The sequence below is a fragment of the Phodopus roborovskii genome, unplaced genomic scaffold (assembly GCF_943737965.1).
Source record: "Phodopus roborovskii unplaced genomic scaffold, PHOROB, whole genome shotgun sequence".
Classification (NCBI taxonomy): Eukaryota; Metazoa; Chordata; class Mammalia; order Rodentia; family Cricetidae; genus Phodopus; species Phodopus roborovskii.
The window spans coordinates 18112844-18130119 of NW_026126469.1; the positions used below are offsets into that span (position 1 = coordinate 18112844).

A 17276-nucleotide genomic window follows, 5' to 3' on the forward strand; every position below is an offset into this window, starting at 1 on the left:
CACCTACCTGCCTCTGCCTCCTGAAATTAATCTTAATTTCTACTTTTGTTGTAAACCCTGTTACATGTTGCAAGTGTCATCTAAGGACTTTTCCCCCTAAAAATCAATTAAATTGAGACTGCTCATTATCCCAGATGTTCTCCCCAAAATCAGATTTAAGATGAGACTACCTACCATCAAAGTAGTTACCTAGCTAAATCTCTGAAAATTTCTGGCTATTGCATTAGGAAATTTTAAAAAGCTTAAGTGTTATATTTGGAAATGAGAAGAAGGTATCATTTGGAGGTGACATAATTGTCACCTCCCAATCCCATGGTTAAAAATAAAGAATTTGGAGCTAGAGGTATAGCTCAGTGGTAGAGCTGGTACATATCATTTATAAGACTCTAGGGTCAAGCTTTAGTACCAAGAGGAAAAGAAAAGTCTCCAGGAAATAATGCAAAGGATTATTGTAACTGAGTTCCATATAATAGTTTATTAAAAAGGAAAAGACTATATTATCTCTCATATGCAGAACTGTGTATGTGTGTGTACATACACACATAAATGTATATACATGTGACATGAAGGCAAAGGAGGACTATTTGAGGGAAGGAAGAGGGCTGACCTAGAATGTAGCTCAGTGGTAGAATACTTGTCCAGCACATATAAGACCCTGATTGAATCCCCACCAGCAGAAAAAGAAAGTAGTAATTAAGGGCTGTGCATGTAGCTTTATGATAGGGCATTGGCCTGACATGCATGTGACTCTGGGTTTAATCCTCTGCACAAAAAGTAGTAGCAATTAAAACCTTAATAACTTTCTATAATGCCATGAATGACAATATGAAGATTATTATTAGAGATGAATCTTTTATGTGACAATATATAGAGAGTATCTAGTAAGTAAAACAAGAAATACACAAAAAATAATTTCATTTAACCAACCTAGTGATACAAAAATATCTGTATAGTGGAAATATATACCATGTTGGTAGATAGTAAAGTTTGGTAAAGATGCTTAAAGTTAATTATAAATGAATGCAAATAAAATTCCCCTCATATTTGAGTTGTTTTTCTTGAGAGAGGGTCTCAACATAGTCCTTGAACTCACAGAGATCTACCTGCCTCTGCTACCTGGTGCTAGGATTAAAAGCATGTGCTACTGGCCAGTTTCCCTCTTAAACTCATGAAAGACATAACATGATCACAGAAATCTGTTTTATGCGCATTGATGATTCATAATGAAAGAGTATAGGTAGCTAGAAACCTGAGATACAGGTTTATTCTCAGTGGTAATCAAGTTATTAAATAAGGTATAATTTTTCCTCCTAAATACTAAGTAATATAGATGAAAAATGGGCTGAGAGTGTGCCTAGTTGTTGAATACTTGCCTACCTTGTACAAGACTTTGAGTTCAACTCCTAAACACCTAAAAAACAAAAATACTAAAGACGAAACTGAGTTGCATAAGGGAATTTAGTGATATTGGGATATATATACACTGAGGCTGGAGAGATTGATAAGTGGTTAAAAGCATTGGCTGCTCTTGCAGAGGACCAGGTTCAGTTCCCAGCACCCACATGTTGCCCCACAAGCATCTGTAACCCAGTTGTAGAGAATTGGATATCCTCTTCTGACCTCCACAAGCACTATACACATGTGATATACTTACATATGTACAGACAGCAGTTGTATTCATAAAACAAAAATCTTTAAAAAACATATTGTGCAAAACATTTTTCATAGTAAAAACATTTAAAAGTTATTAATAATATAGAAAAAAGGAATTCTACCGTATGTTGCTAAATACACAATGCATTCATTTGGGATTTTTTTGTAATGTAAGCAAAAGTCCTTAAGAGTTTACCTTATTCTTTGGCCTAGCGTTTCACCTTCTAGAAATAGGTTGAGGATGGATATGTGTAGAAATATTAGAAGTAATTGAAAGTTGAAGGTCATCCTGTTAATAAATTAGAGTCAGCCTGAACTACCTGAGACCCTCTCTCAAAAAGACAAAACAGATAACTGAAGTTGGTTAGACTGAGTGTAGCATATTCAGAAATAATATAATATAAAGATAGAAAACCATGGGATAATAATTCATAGTATAGTATTAATGTAGCCTATAAAATATTACACAAGTGTATGAATTTAATTGATTCAGCTCACCCTTAGGTGGTGCTTAACTAATACAGAAGGAATGCATACCATGTGGTAATACTTTTTGAGTTAACTTAAATATAGCTGAAACTAAAAATATGCAAGCTTTTTTTATTTAGGCTATTTTGTTCTTTGATAGTTTCCTATATATATATGGTTTTTTTAATCATTAGAGAGCTATTTAACAGAAAAGCAAACTTAGTGATGCTACTTGCCACAGAGTTTAAGTTCATTGGCTCAGAGTTTAAAGTAAGTTCGTTGGCTCTAGTGAAGATTTCAACAGAAGCAGTTTGAATAGAGTAAGACTAAAAAATAAAGGAACCAAATTGTAACTTAGAAAATGGAAGATGAGCTAGTGACTCTAGTATAGATCAACACTAATAGAAATAAAATTCTAACCATGTACTGTGGGATTTAATTTAGACAGTGTATTCAGTATATTACCATTTTAGCACAAAATACAAAATCATTAATGAAACATTCACTATGTACCATCTCAGTTCAGATTAAACTAGTCACATATAATTAGTGACCACTGCTGAACATGATGGCATGCATCTATAATCTAGACTTGGGAGGGGAGGCAAAAACAGGAAGATTGCTATGAAGTCAAAGCTAACCTCATCTTTATAGCATTTCAAGACCAGTCAGGACTATGTAGTGATACTCTTGTTTCAAAAACAAGTAAATTAATAGTTACTTATTGCACAAGTTGGTTTAGACTGTCCTATTGAGAAATTAATGTTAGGGGTTGGAGGTGTATCTCAGTAGTAGAATGTTCACATGTAAGGCTGTGAGTTTGATCCCCATAGCCACATATACCCTGTTTCAGAAGTAAAATATCTGATGAACTTTGCAGTTGCATTCCTAAATTTTTGCTATCCTTGTAGGTTTTGGTAAAACTAGTGTGAGCCGTAGAGGAAGAATATTGCCTGGAAAGAGACGTCCTTATGGAGTTATCACTGGCCTTGCAGCTAGGAAAGCAACTGGAATTCGAAAAGGAATTAGTCCTATGAATCGTCCACCTCTAAGTGACAAGGTAGGATGATGGCTTAATCCTGGGTGAGATACAATTGTGTGTGTGTGTGTGACTGTCACACACTTATTAGTGAATTTTAAGACAAGGTCTTAAAGGTCTTTCTGGCCTACAGGACTTGCTATGTAGACCAGGCTGGTCTTGAACCCACAGAGGTCTGCCTACCTCTGCCTCTTAAGTGCTGGGATTAAAGGTGTGTGCCACCACTCCTGGCTGAATTAATGTTTTTATGAATAAGCCTTTTGATTTCTTTTCAAAAAAAAATTTAAAGATTTTATTTTCAAGTGTGTGTTGTGGGGGCCAGGAAGTATGTGAGTATGCAGGTGACCTTGGAGGTCAGAGGCATCAGATCCCCTGGAGCTGGAGTTATAGGCAATTGTAAGCTGCTTGTCATAGGTGCTGGAAACTAAATTCAGGTCCTCTGAAAGAAGAGCTAGTCCTGTTATTTGCTGAGTCATCTCTCTACTCCTCCTTTAATTTTTAAGAAATTAATATTCTGTGTGTTTGCAGGCACATAAGTATAAGAATACATGTGTAAAGGTTAGAGGACAACTTTTGCAAGTCTGTTTTCTCCTTCTACCTTTATGGTGAGTTTCAGGAATAAACTGATAGCTATCAGGCTCACACAGCTGCAGGAGATATGTGCCACCATCGACCGGCTCCAGCCCTGATTTTTACTTACCTTTTTGAATCAGGATCTCATGTAGCCAAGGCTAGCCTTTGACTCCTGCCTCCACCTCCCAAATGCTGGAATCACAGTCATGTTCCTTCATGCCTTTGCTCTCTGGTTTTTATATTTAATATGTAATTTATTTATTTTGGTTTATTTGTTTTTGAGACAGTCTATTATATAGCCCTAGCTGTACTGGAACTCAGTATGTAAGCCAGGCTAGCCTCTGACTCACAAAGATTGGCCTGTCTCTGCCTTCCAGGTGCTAGGATTAAAGGTATGTGCTACCATTCCCAGATTGATTTTTATTTTTTAGATGAAGTATTTTGGGACTTACATAAGCATGTTAATAACTAAAGATCTTTGCCTTTCATAAATATACCTCATTTTCTAATACAGTTGTCCCTCAGTGTCTGTGGGAATTAGTTCCAGGACACTACTTTGATCTTCACATGGCTCAAAGTCAATGTAGTATTTGCATGTAAAATATGCTCATTCTCCTGTGTACTTTGTCATCCTTCAATTACTTGTAATTCCTATTACAATATAAATACTGTATAAATAATTGTTTTGCTATATTTAAGAAGCAATGACAAGCTGGGTGGTGCACACCTTTAATCCCAGCACTCAGGAGGCAGAGGCAGAGTTTGAGGCCAGCCTGGTCTTCAATGAGAGTTTCAGGACAGGCTCCAAACCTACAGAGAAACCTTGTCTCAAAAAACCAAAACACAAAAAGAAAAGAAAAACAATGACAAGAAACATCTATATACACATTTACTAAACTTAGTTTCTGTCTCCTGTTTTTGAGTGGGGGAGAGTTGAACCCACTGTTTGCCACCCCCAATCAATTATACTCTACCTTCTTTGTTAGTAAAATATCTTTTTCACATACTTGTTTTGGAAATTGGCCTTTATTCTGAAGTCAGCTTTAGTTGAAATAATTAAGGAATAAGCCTTATTTGGGCCTTACTTTTAGGAGTTTGTAGGTTCTACTGCTGGGAGTTGAAGAACAGAGCACAAAGCTTTGGGCCTCTAGTAAAATGGGTCATGGCAAAATGTTCATCTCTTGGCCAGAAATCATGAGTGAAAGAGGGAGGGTGACACTTCTCCGTACCAGTTCACCTGGCCACCCAGGAACTTAGGTATTTTTTAAGTGTAATATGATCGTCATCTTTTCAGTTCAAATTAGTTTAGTTTCTCTCCCTGTTATATTCAAGAGTTTTAGGGTTCTGTTATTGCTGTTTAGAAAGTGTTAGTCAGGCTTGGTAGTACACACCTTTAATTCCAGCACTAGGAAAGCAGAGCCAGGTGGAGTTCAAGGCCAACCTGGTCTACAGTGTGTGTTCAAGAGAGCCAGGGCTATATAGAGACCCTGTCTCAAAAAACAAAAGCAAAAAATAAGAAAAAAAAAATGTTTTTATTGTAGTAAGTATTTAACAGATGGCACTCTAACATTATTGTCTTACCTTCTAAAAGAATATAGAGCGATATTTTCCAGCGTTAAAAAGGAAGACAAGCCTTCTGAGGCAAAATGAAATACAAAGGAAACCAGTTGCAGTTCTCAAGAGACCTAACCAGTTAAACAGAAAGTAAGTACTCAAACAGAAGACAAGAATGTATTATCTGGAAGTATCTGTGTTAGTTACTTGTCTTATTGCTGTGCCAAAAGATGTGATGAAAACAACTTGAAGAGGAGTTTGTTTTAGGTAATAGCTCATTTTGGCAGGGAAGGTATGGCAGTGTCCACAGACATGAAACAGATGAGCTAGTCCTTTGCTCAGCTCACTTTCCTTTTTCTACAGTCTGGGTCCCCAACTCATGGAATGTGTCTCAGTTACTTTTCTGTTGCTGTGAAGAGACACCATGACCAAGGCAACTTACAGAAGAAACGGTTTATTTGGAATTTAATATTTCAAAGTCCATGACCATCATGGTGGGGGAGCGTGGCAGCAGGTAGATGTGACTTTGGAGCAGTAGCTGAGAGCTTACATCTTGATCCAGAAGTAGGAGGGGAAGAAAAAGAGCACTGAGAATTCTATGAGTTTTTGAGACTTCAAAACCCACTCCCTCCTCTAAGAAGGCCATACCTCCTAATCCTTCCCAAACAGTTCCACCAACTGGGAACCAAGTATTCAAGTACATGAGCCTTTATTCTTACTCAAACCACCACAGAATGGTGCCTTTTCTCTGTGTCGGATGTATTTTCCCACTTCAGTTTAATCTAATCTAAATACTCCTTCACAGACAAGTCCAGTCTTTCCTTAGTGATTATAAATCCTGCCAAGTTGCCAATCAAGGTTAACTCTCACAGTGTGTACAAAATACTTTCTTTGATAGATGTTCAGAAGAATGGATTTACAGTGACTCTTACTAGGTCATTTTAGTACATTTACTAGGTGTGGTCTGCAGTGTGGCTAGCATGTGGGAGACCCAGGTTTCCATCCCTAACACTGTGGGGGACGGAAAAAAAAAAAAGATACTTGAAATGTATCTGAAATCTAAGATGAAAGGCATTCTGTAGTAACTTTCTTATTTCTTAGACACAGTAATAGTAAGGAATTTCATTAATACAAACTTTTTAAAAAGTGTGTGTGTACATGTGTACCATGATGCGTATGGGGAGGTCAAAGAACAACTTGAGGGCACTGATACTTTCTACCATGTCGGTTGCAAGGATACAGTTTTGGTTGTCATGCTTGGTGGCAAGTGCCTTTACCTATTGAGCTATCTCTCTGCTTCTTTACCTCCCTTAACATATAAAATAAAATTGTAAAAGTTACCATTTTGGTGAAAATCCTAGCACTTGGATAATAGTTATTCAAAATTGGAAATTATAAAAGGTGACTTGATTTATTTTCTGTCTTAACTCTTAAAACACTAAAGCATAATATGGATTGTTTTGGGAATAGGCAAGCTAGTAAGTTACATAAATATTTCTGGGTTTTATTTGTTTTTCCTTTTACTTTTTATTTTTTTAAAAGATATTCTTGTGTAGCCCTGTAATCATGTAGATCAAACTGTCCTTCTGCGTCTGCCTTCCAGGTGAGGGGACTCAGGCATATACACCAGGCAGATATTTCTTACATTTAAACTGCTTTTACACTAAATTTAAGATTATTTAAAAAAAACAAAAAAACTAAAATTTTTGAATTGTCATCTCTAAAGGATGAAATAATCAAAAAGGCAGCTGGTAATTTATGAAGTTACTTTATTATTTGAATTTCAAGAGCTGATATTTATCTCTCATAAAATACAGTTTATGATAAAGACTTCAACTTGGATTGAAGTTATTCTATACATGCAGTTTTACCTAATGATCACTTTTGGAAATCTTTTGGTGTGGTATCTTTTGTTAAAGGGGGTCCTTTGCAAATGGAGATCTGTAATTAATGTGAGATTTCTGTGTTAATTGTGCTAGCTAGAGAAATTTTGCATTTGATCCTCTGAAGGTTGGAAATGAGATTTAGGTACTTGATTATGTACTTTTGAAATTTTGATTTTTTTCATATTAAAATGGTAAAAACCAAATCAAATGTAATTGTGTTAATCCACTAGCAGGTGGTGGCACACAGCACTCAGGAGGCAGAGGCAGAGGCAGATAAATCTCTGTGAGTTGGAGACCAGCCTGATCTACAAGAGCTAGTTTCAGGACAGGCTTCATAGCTACTGGAAAACCCTGTCTCAAAAAACCAATAATAGTAATAATGATAATAATTGTGTTGTTCCATATATGAAAGAATTAAAAAGTAGAAGTATAGCTTGAAATTTTTATCATTGCGTGAGTGCATGCCACAGAGCATGTGTGAAGGTTAAATGACAGTTTTGAGGAGATTTCTTTTCCTTTTGCCTTAAGTTTTTGGAATCAAACTCAAGTACTTAGGTTTGCACAGCAAGTGTATTTTCCTGCTGAGGCATCTTGCTGGCCCTGGCTGTCTTGTAACTCAACTTTGTAGACCAGGCTGACCTCAGACTCACAGAGATCCACATGCTCTGTGCTGGGATTAAATGCGTGCTCCACCACCGCCCTGCTCCAAATCCTTTTTTTTTTTTTTTTTTTTTTTTTTTTTAAGATTATTTTAGTTTGTGTGTATGGTGTTTTACCTCCATGTTATGTCCATGAGTCACATGTTTGCAGTGCCCACAGAGGTCAGCAAAGCATTCTGGAACCCCTGGAACTGGAATTGCAAATGGTTGTGAGCCTTTGTGTGGGTGCCAGGAATCAACAGGCTCCTTGGAAAGAGCAGCCAGTGCTCTTAACTGTTGAGCCCTCTCTCCAGCCCCAAGTCTTTATGTTTTCAGATCGACTGTGAGTGTATCTAGGTATGATTTTCTTTTAACTAATCTTGTAAATTGTAATTTAAGAAACATTTAGGGATAGGAAATAATAGCACTAAAATGTAATTTTGTAAATGTCTTCAGAAGCTATTAAATATTAGAGAGTAGAATATTTGGGAAATAGATCAGTTCAAAACCAAGTTATGTGTAAATAAAATTTATCAAATTGGAGTCTATATTATATGCTTATCAGATTTTAAGCTTGTGAGTCTTAACTGTTTTGCTTTTTTTTTATTCTCAAGGTATTTGAAAGCAAAGAGGCTGAGATTACTAATACATTTTTTTTTTTTTTGTTGCAGAAATAACATTCCAGCTAACTTTACCAGGAGTGGAAATAAACTAAGTCATCAGAAAGATACTCGTCAGGCAACTTTTCTTTTCAGAAGAGGCCTGAAGGTATTAAAAAGCACTGGTTGTACTTCCTTTACTCCCAGTGGACCCTTTCTTGGACTATTGTTGAGAGGGAGAAGTAGGTATTAGTGTGAAAACAAGACGTTAGGTTAGTTCTTTCTGTTAATGTGGGTTTTTTTCTATTTCCTGTCTTTTCCTTGTTTATATAGTGACATCTTACAATAAATTACCTTGCTTATTTACTAATAAACTTGGGTTTGCATTTGTTCTGATCCAGGGGCTCCCAATAGAGGGTGTTGCTAGCATGAAGCAGGCCCCTCCTGGACTCATGGTCATGTTTACCCTGGGTTGTAAAGTTACAGTTATAATAGCAATATGACTGACCTTAAATTCTGTTTTCTATGAGATCAGCTGGGGTCTTGTTGTTTATTTCCTTTAGTTTCAGGCCCAGTTGTTTTCTGTGTGATCTTCTGGGGTCTTGTTGTTTTTATTTCCTTTTAGGTTCAGGCCCAGTTGAACACAGAACAACTGCTAGATGATGTGGTAGCAAAGAGAACTCGTCAGTAAGTTTCACCTCGTTTTTTTAAGATGTTATTTCTAAACTCATAAAACTGCCATCTGTTTCAGTGTGCAAAAAATTAATAAAACCCAAAATGACGTTCTTTCTGCAGTTGATAAGTGGAACCCAGGACCTCACATGTGCTAGAAAATCACTGAGCCACTTCTCTAGTCCCCAAAGATTCAGGGTTTCAGATGTCTGTTTAGTACTGAGTTAATAAGCTAATTCTTCACTATTTATTCAATTTGGATGGTATAGATTTCTCTCTCTTTCTCTCCTTTTTTCTCTCCCTCCCTCCCTTTCTCCCTTGTTCCCTTTCTCTCCCTCCCTCCCTCTCTCTCTCTCACCCTCTCTCTCTGCCTGCCTCTTTGTCTCTTTCTCTGTACTTTCTTGTATACAAATAAGCCTGTTTAATGAGTGACTAGAATAGAACCTCTTAGAGCTTTTAGAAAATTTATAAAACTTAAAGGCACAGTAGAATTTTTCTCCCTGCAACCCTGTAAAAGTCTTTTAAAATCAGCTTCTGTCCATTTTTCCTCCCAAGTATGACTTGTATAGTTCTCTGATTCTACTAAAGTTACCAGAATTTGGAATTTTTTTTTAGACACTTCTATTTTTTTAAATATTTATTTTTATGTGCATTGATGTTTTGCCTGCATGTGTGTTTGTGTGAGGGTGCCAGATCCCCTACAACTGGAGTTACAGATAGTTGTGAACTGCCATGTGGATGGTGGGCATTGAACCCAGGCCCTCTAGAGAAGCAGCCACTGAGCCATCTCTCCAGCCCCTGGATTTGGAATTTTTTTTTTTTTTTTTTTTAAAAAGCAGTTAAGTTTTTGTAAAATAAAAGGTATAGGTGGTCATGGTCCAGATGTAATGTTAACTACAGTAAAGTGTGATTTTGAGCAGCCAGCATAGCATAGGAAATTATTTGAACCTGATGCTGGCTGGAGACACGAACCAAAAACTACAGGAAGAAAATAATAGCCTATAAATAATAATCATAGCCTGTGTGTGCTTCTTCAGTGAACATTTATATAATAGTGATATTATATACTGTTTATGCTGAGAAAAGGTCTTGTGTGACTAAGCCTCAAATTCAGTGACGTTTGACCTAAGCCTTGAACTCCTTATCTTCCTGCCTCCACCTCTCAAGTACTGGGCTTACAAGTGTGAGCCAGCATGCATTATTTATCTGTTTTGAGCTTTGAGAGTAAAATGTAGTAGAGAGCAAAACATAGTTTGGGAAAAATATAATGAAAGTATGCCAGATTTTAGCTAATATAAATAAATATATAGGTAGAGCTGGCACTTTTGTGGCATCCACCTGTAATCACAGTGTTTAGAAGACTGACACAAGAAGAGTCAAAGTTCAAGATTAGCCTAGACTGCATAGTGAGAGGGAGAAGGAGGGGTGGGAACAAAGGTAGAAAGAAGTAGAGAGGCTATTAAACTTCATACAAGCAGACAGAAATCAGATGGAATAGAAGTAGGGAAGCTGAAAACCTTGTTTCAGCTTGGAAAGATTTTTGTTGTTGTGCTTTGTTTTTGTTTTGTTTTTTGTCTAGGAAGAACTTTTTTGCATAAGCATCTTGTTTAATGAACTAGGAGTAGCCAGCAGTCAGAGCAAACAGGAAAGATCAGAAATTCTGCCTCTAGGTTAGAAATAGTGTTCCTGGAATGAGAGATTGCTAGAGACTCCTCCACCTTGAAATTTTTCAAATGTCTGTATATTTATTCAGGTTTGCAGTTCCTACACCTAAGATGTTGGTGCATTAATTAGATCCTGATGGGGTCCAGCGTGTGTGTGTGTGCGTGTGCGTGTGTGAGAGTGTGTGTGTGTGTGTGAGAGAGAGAGAGAGAGGGAAAGAGAGGGGGGAGGGAGAGGAAGAGGGGGGGAAATCTAAAAAAAATGAATGGCTCCTTTGCAGATGTGTAGTTTAGAGCTGAGAGTTCATGTTGGTAGTGGAACACTTGTCTGCTACACTCAGGCAGAGGTGGGATGAATATCTTATATTGGGATGAACTGTAAGATTTGCAAGTTTCCATTTTAAGAAAAATTTGACTCCTAGATGGCGTACTTCCACCACAAATGGAGGAATTTTGACTGTATCCATTGACAACCCTGGAGCAGTACAGTGTCCGGTGTAAGTCTCTTTCTTCTTTCCTTTCTTTCCTTCAAATGGGAAATGCTGGACTTGTGCTCAGAGTATACTGTCTAAATCAGGATAAAATGAGATGCAAGCAAATAGAATAATTGTGATACTAACCAGGCCTTTAGTCCTAATACTTGGGAGGCTAAGACAGGAGGATTGCCATGAGTTCTAAGGCCAGGTTTTGATACATAGTGAGTTCAAGGTTATCTTAGGCTAAGCATTTCACTATATATATTACACTAAAAAACATAGGTTAATTTAATTTAAGGACCATGACTTAGAAATTGCCAGTCATTTAACTTGTTAAAAATATTGTATAGATAGGACAGGAGAGATAACTCTCTGTTCTTGCGTAGGATCCGAATTCAGTTCCCAGCACCCACAGTGTACATCACAACCATCTGTAACTTGAATCCCTGGGGCTCCAACACCCTCTCCTTGGTTCCTGGTCACTGCACACATGTGGTGCATATGAATACATGGAGGCAAGCACTCACACACATAAAATGAAGAGAAAAAACTTTTAAAAATGAGTTATACTTTAAAGGGTATTCTAGGAGCAGTTATAAATATAAAGGTGAGGGGCAAGCACAACATTTTTACTGTTTGAAAGCACAATGTAATAGCTGTAATTGAACTTGTGTAAAGAAATTTTGAGTACTTTTATCTGGTAAACTGATTGAAACTTTTTCTTTGTTAGACCTCAGAAACCACGATTAGCTCGTACTGCTGTGCCCTCATTCTTGACAAAAAGAGAGCAGTCTGATGTTAAGAAAGTTCCTAAAGGTGTCCCTCTACAGTTTGACATAAATAGTGTGGGAAAACAGGTAAAAAAAATTTTTTTTCCAGTATTTCTTTGGACCACTCACTGACAGCCTTCTGATAACCAAAAAATTTTATAGCAAATTAAATGGGGTGGCCTAACCCTTTTCCTAACCCCTAGGCAACTGCTAATCTGTTTTTTGTCTCATAGATTGCCTGCTTTGACAAATCATTTAAGTCGGATTTTTGTTAATAATTTCATAATTTATTTAAAGTTTCATCCATATTAGCATTTTCTTTTTTATTATGTGAATAGTGTTCATCACATATATATGTCACATATTATGTCATCTTTAATTAGTTGGAAGTTTTTGTTTTCTTTGGCTACTATAAATCTATTTTGTTAGTTTTTGTTAGCATGTTTTTTTTTCTTTCTTTCTTTTTTTTTTTTTTTTTTTTTTTAATAAATGCCAGTGTCTATATTTGATAGATTTTTGGTAGACTGTATGTTAACTCCACATTTAACCTTTTTAGGAATTACCAAGCTGTTTCCCAAAGAGTTGGCTACAGCATATGTGGGGTTTCTAAACTTCTCCACATTCCTGTTAACATTTGTTATCATCTATCACTTTGGGTATAATGACAAGTGAGTGTAAAATGATATCTCACTGTGGTTTTGACAATTTGTTGTTGTATTCTTTGTTCTTGTTAAGTTTACTTTAGGGGGCTGACTGTTCTCTTATGTAAGTCCTGAGTTCAATTCTCAACACCCTCATGGCTTATTACAACCAATTATAATGGGATCCAATGCCTTCTTTTAGTATGCATATGTACATACAAACAAAGTGCCCACAAACATAAAATACATAAACAAATTTTTAAAAAGATAAAAATAACACCTTGGTTGATCAAGTACTTTAAAAAATAAAATTGAACTTTATAGTCAATCTCTGGATTCCTTAGGGTTTTCTATATAAATACTTGTTTATTCTCTAAATTCTTTTCCAGTGTTAAAACCCTTTTTCTTACTTTATTATAATGGCTAGCACATTGACTACAGCATGGAATAGGCATAGTAGGACCAGTGTGCTTGCTGTGTTCCAAAGCCTGAGGAAAAGCATTAAAAGTTTAACCATGTGTGTAGTACTGTTAACATTGTTTGCAGATCTTCATACCTAAGCATGCCCATTTCTCTGAGTTTGAACTCAAAAGTATAACTTTGCTTTTTCCCCTTTTTCTTCAGATACTGACCAATCCCGAGCATACTTGGTGAGACTCGGGGCCTTCTTTCTCTTTGCTCTACCCCACTCCTCTTTATAGCTGTTTTCAGGTTTCCATTGAGGACTATCTTGTTTCCCTTCTCTGTCAGATATTGGGAATTACAGCTTGCCTGCCTATAGTTTTTATTCTCAAACTCTAATAGTTCTTAAATTTAAATGTGTATCTCTGTTGGCTTTAAGTTTATTGTAGATCCTCTTTATCAGATTGACGGAGTTCCCATCTTACTAATTTTCTGAGTTTTTACTATGAATTTATGTTGAATTTCATTGTACACTTCATTGGAAAGCAGCTTGGCAGAAATAAGGTCCTGGTATTTAATTAGGTTAGAAGTATGGGGAGAACTTGGTTTTGTTTAATGAAAGAGTACATGTTTAGCATAGACCAAGTCCTTCGTACAATCTCTAATACCAAAAGTGGAAAAAAAGAGAAACAAATGTGTTCTATGTTATTTTGATCATATCCTTAATTTCTTTTCTGTTTGGAAGTATTTTGTTAGTTGTTAATCAAACCAGAGTTTTGTTTGAATTTTTATAGAGCACTCAGCTAAAAACTTTATTTTGAAATACTGAGAAGTTGAAATAACAGTAGTTCTTTTAATTTTTTAAGTCATAGCCTCATACTGTAGCCCAGGCTGGCTTCATACATGATTTTCTTCCTGCCTCAGCATCTTGGGATAATAGAAGTAGGCTACCATTTCTGGATATAAATAACTTTTTTTTTTTTTTTTTTTTTTTTTTTTTGAGACAGGGTCTCACTGTATATCCTTGGACTAGCCTAGAACTTGGTATAGATCAGGCTGGCTTTAAATTAATAGGTCCACCTGCTTTTTCTTCCTGAGTGCCAACACCATTTGAAGTAACTCTTTACCAAAGGAATCACTAGAATTTGTAATGTTTGCAGAGTCACTAGTAATAGTAGTAGTATGCATGTGTTTGTATAATATGTAATGTAGTCATTTTAGTGATGGGAAGATAAGGATTCTTGGATTATCTAGTTTTAAGTTCTAGAGCTATACTTAACCTGGCAGGTGAGATACCATGATCATGAAGGTGGTTTTCTCAGGTGATGCTTATCCATTGCACTCTGGATGTGCTTACCCCTGTGATTTCCCCAGTTGAGGAATCTCGACTGTATAATTTGTGGTATTGGGGGACTGCATTCACACTCTCCCCTTGGGAGGGGGAGAATTCTATAGCTACTGATAGGCAACTTAATTATGTATGCCTCATTTTTGTTAGAGTTAAATTATACAATTCAAGATGTTATGTATTGCTATTACTAATTACTATTAATCTTTAAGTCACATATAAAGGAAATAGTTTTTTTCAGTCAAGTTAATTTTTCCCTTTTTTTCTGTAGACAGGGATGACTTTGAATGAACGATTTGGGATACTGAAAGAACAAAGAGCCACTCTCACATTCAACAAAGGAGGAAGCCGCTTTGTAACTGTGGGCTAGATCTATGGCCAAGGAACTCTTAAGTGATGACTGTTTGAAAAGTTGAATTGCTTGAAGAGTTCGTCAGAGAAGTTCAAGAAACTTTACTTCAGAATATTCACAAGCCTAAATAACTTTATTTTTGAAGGTTTTTTTTAATGTATAAATAATGCCCTGAAAGAATAACAGGGAATATCTGTTCTTAAAGATTTCATGGTTGGCCCAAACAAAGCAATTCTTTATTGACTTCTTAGATTCCTCATGAAGCAGAAGGAAGACAGAAAGATAGAAATTGATTATTTTTCATGAGTGTGGTATTTAGGATCTTATCACTTTTGTCCAGTTTGTAGACTTTGCCATGGTTAATCTTAAACTTCAGAAATAAGAGTACACCCCTGTGTTTCTGTCACTAATCATTAATGTGCTGAGGTACCAAATACAGTTGCCTTTTTGTCATTAGTGATATTTTTTAAACTGTAGGAGAATTTCAATTTTGGCGTTTAAGATTTATGGAAATACTTAGAACTTGTCTTGTTTTTCAGTTATTGTTAGATTAAACCCCCTGAGTTCTAAGCATTTAGTATTGAACTTTTAATAAGAACATGGCTCTCAGGATTTGTCTCAGATTACAATGTGTCAGAGCTGGAAATGGTTATTTGCGAAATTATCTGGCAGGGCCTTGCAGGAGATGCCCAGTACAAAACCCTTACAGTTTGTCTTTAGTAAATGAAGAAGACACCAGAAGCAGTAGCAAATCGAAAGATTGGAAACAGAAAAAAAATAAAAACCTGAATTATAGTTATACTCTTGATTTAGTGCTGTGTTAAGTCTAGTGCCCATAGATTCTTAAAAGAATTTCACTTTTTAAAATGAATGGAATCCTTAGGTATTTTTGACAGTACACTTACTGGACATAAAGTCCTTTGCTTCATATTCAAAAAAAATTTTTAAAGGTCAATAAGTTATAATTTACAACCCCCCCCAAACAAAAATCTACTTGTCTTTGTCACAAAGAAAAAAATTATAATGAAGTTACACTTAACTGTACACGTTCACTCTGTTTCTTTCATTTTTTTTTTTTTTTTTTTTTTTGTTTTTGTTTTTGTTTTGTTTTTTGAGAGGGTTTCTCTGTAGCTTTGGAGCCTGTCCTGGAATTCGCTCTGAAGGCTAGGCTAGCCTTGAACCCAACAGAGATCTTCCTGTCTCTGCCTCCCGAGTGCTGGAATTGAAGGTGTGTACCACCACTACCCTGCTCACTGTTTCTTGTATCACTCAAAATTCAGGCATTATAGAGAGAAAGGGTTTTTCTCTTTCTCTGGAGGTCTGCTGTGCCAAGATAGTGCTGAGAGTCCTCACATAGTTGTATGATTTGAATTACAGTAAAATGCCAAAATGCAGTGACATATTCCAGCTACAGGTTATCAAGTGTGGTCATTTTGAAGCTTGACCTTTTGTTTTGCTATGTTTTCAAGTCTCGGAGTGGGTGTTTAAGTATCTCTGATGTTGATTTCTCTTGTAAAATGAGACAAAGTACTATGCTTCCCGCCCGCCTTGATTGCATCGTAGACTCCATTGTCTTTGATGCTCTTTGAATTTCTTAATGGCTTATGCTAGTCATGGAAAATCAACAACGATTTCATGCTTATACCAAAGATCTAAATCTGATCCTCAATGTCTGTTATTTGCCAGTACTTCTACTTGATAAGGGATTTTTGGAAGCCAATCATAGAATTTGAAAATAAACTATAGTTTCTCCTTAGCTGTGATGCTTTTCATTGAGGCCAAGGACTCATTATAAAACATTTTTGCCAATATGAATATTTATATTTGGTTCAGGAACAAAACATTTTAGAGTGGTTTGCTGGTAGCTTATTTTAAAGCAAAGGAAAAACAACTGAGCATGGACACTATCTTTGGGACAATTTGTGAAAATACAATATAAAAGTGTTTCCTGTTGTTTTAAATGTTATTATACAAAGGTATTAGTAATTCCGTTTTTGGAAAATCTTAAAAATTGCCCAAATGTTGACACTAAATACATTGAAAAACAGTGTCTTTGGTGTAGTAAATGTTTGCTCTTCATGCATCTGTAATTTTCTTTCAAAGTGAATTTTGCCTTTGATACAACTAAGTTAAAACTCTTGAGTGCTAACATGTTATATATAAACAAAACAATATGCTTTGTTGAAGGAAAATTCCCTTTCTTGGAATGTGGTTGTAGTCATCTTTGTTCAGTTTTTGAAGCCTTTTTTTTTTTTTTTTTTTAATTTAAACAGGGTGCAACTTAAAATTTTCCTTTGCATCAAGGTGTATGCAAAGCATTGATGCAGTGCATCACAAAATGAAAGTTTGTATTTAGTGAGGAGGTGCTTTACACTGTACTTTTTGGTGTTTTTTGGAAAAGTTACATTAGATTTATTCTGAAGCTGTTCATTTTTGACAAATAAAATGTAACAGGTTTCACACGAGTTATTCTGAGCTATAAAGATTTGAGTTGTGGTTTTTCAGTTTTGTAGTGATTAAATTTATGATTTCTTTTATTTTCTT

The 17276-nt window shown here is 35.9% G+C and overlaps 1 protein-coding gene and 1 non-coding gene across 2 annotated transcripts in view; both read left to right on the forward strand.

Moving 5' to 3' along the window:
- Fyttd1 (forty-two-three domain containing 1) overlaps positions 1 to 16488 on the forward strand; it is a 29671-nt gene extending 13183 nt beyond the window's left edge. The window contains exons 3-9 of the mRNA XM_051191364.1: positions 3033 to 3181; positions 5325 to 5437; positions 8483 to 8579; positions 9036 to 9097; positions 11166 to 11240; positions 11950 to 12076; positions 14652 to 16488. Coding sequence (XP_051047321.1) covers positions 3033 to 3181; positions 5325 to 5437; positions 8483 to 8579; positions 9036 to 9097; positions 11166 to 11240; positions 11950 to 12076; positions 14652 to 14750 — 722 coding nt within the window. The 3' untranslated portion in view covers positions 14751 to 16488. The remainder of the gene's footprint in view (positions 1 to 3032; positions 3182 to 5324; positions 5438 to 8482; positions 8580 to 9035; positions 9098 to 11165; positions 11241 to 11949; positions 12077 to 14651) is intronic.
- Positions 14304 to 14466, forward strand: LOC127227274 (U1 spliceosomal RNA). The gene has a single exon (XR_007834961.1). It is a non-coding gene; the product is annotated as a U1 spliceosomal RNA (small nuclear RNA).
- Positions 16489 to 17276: the final 788 nt, after the last annotated feature.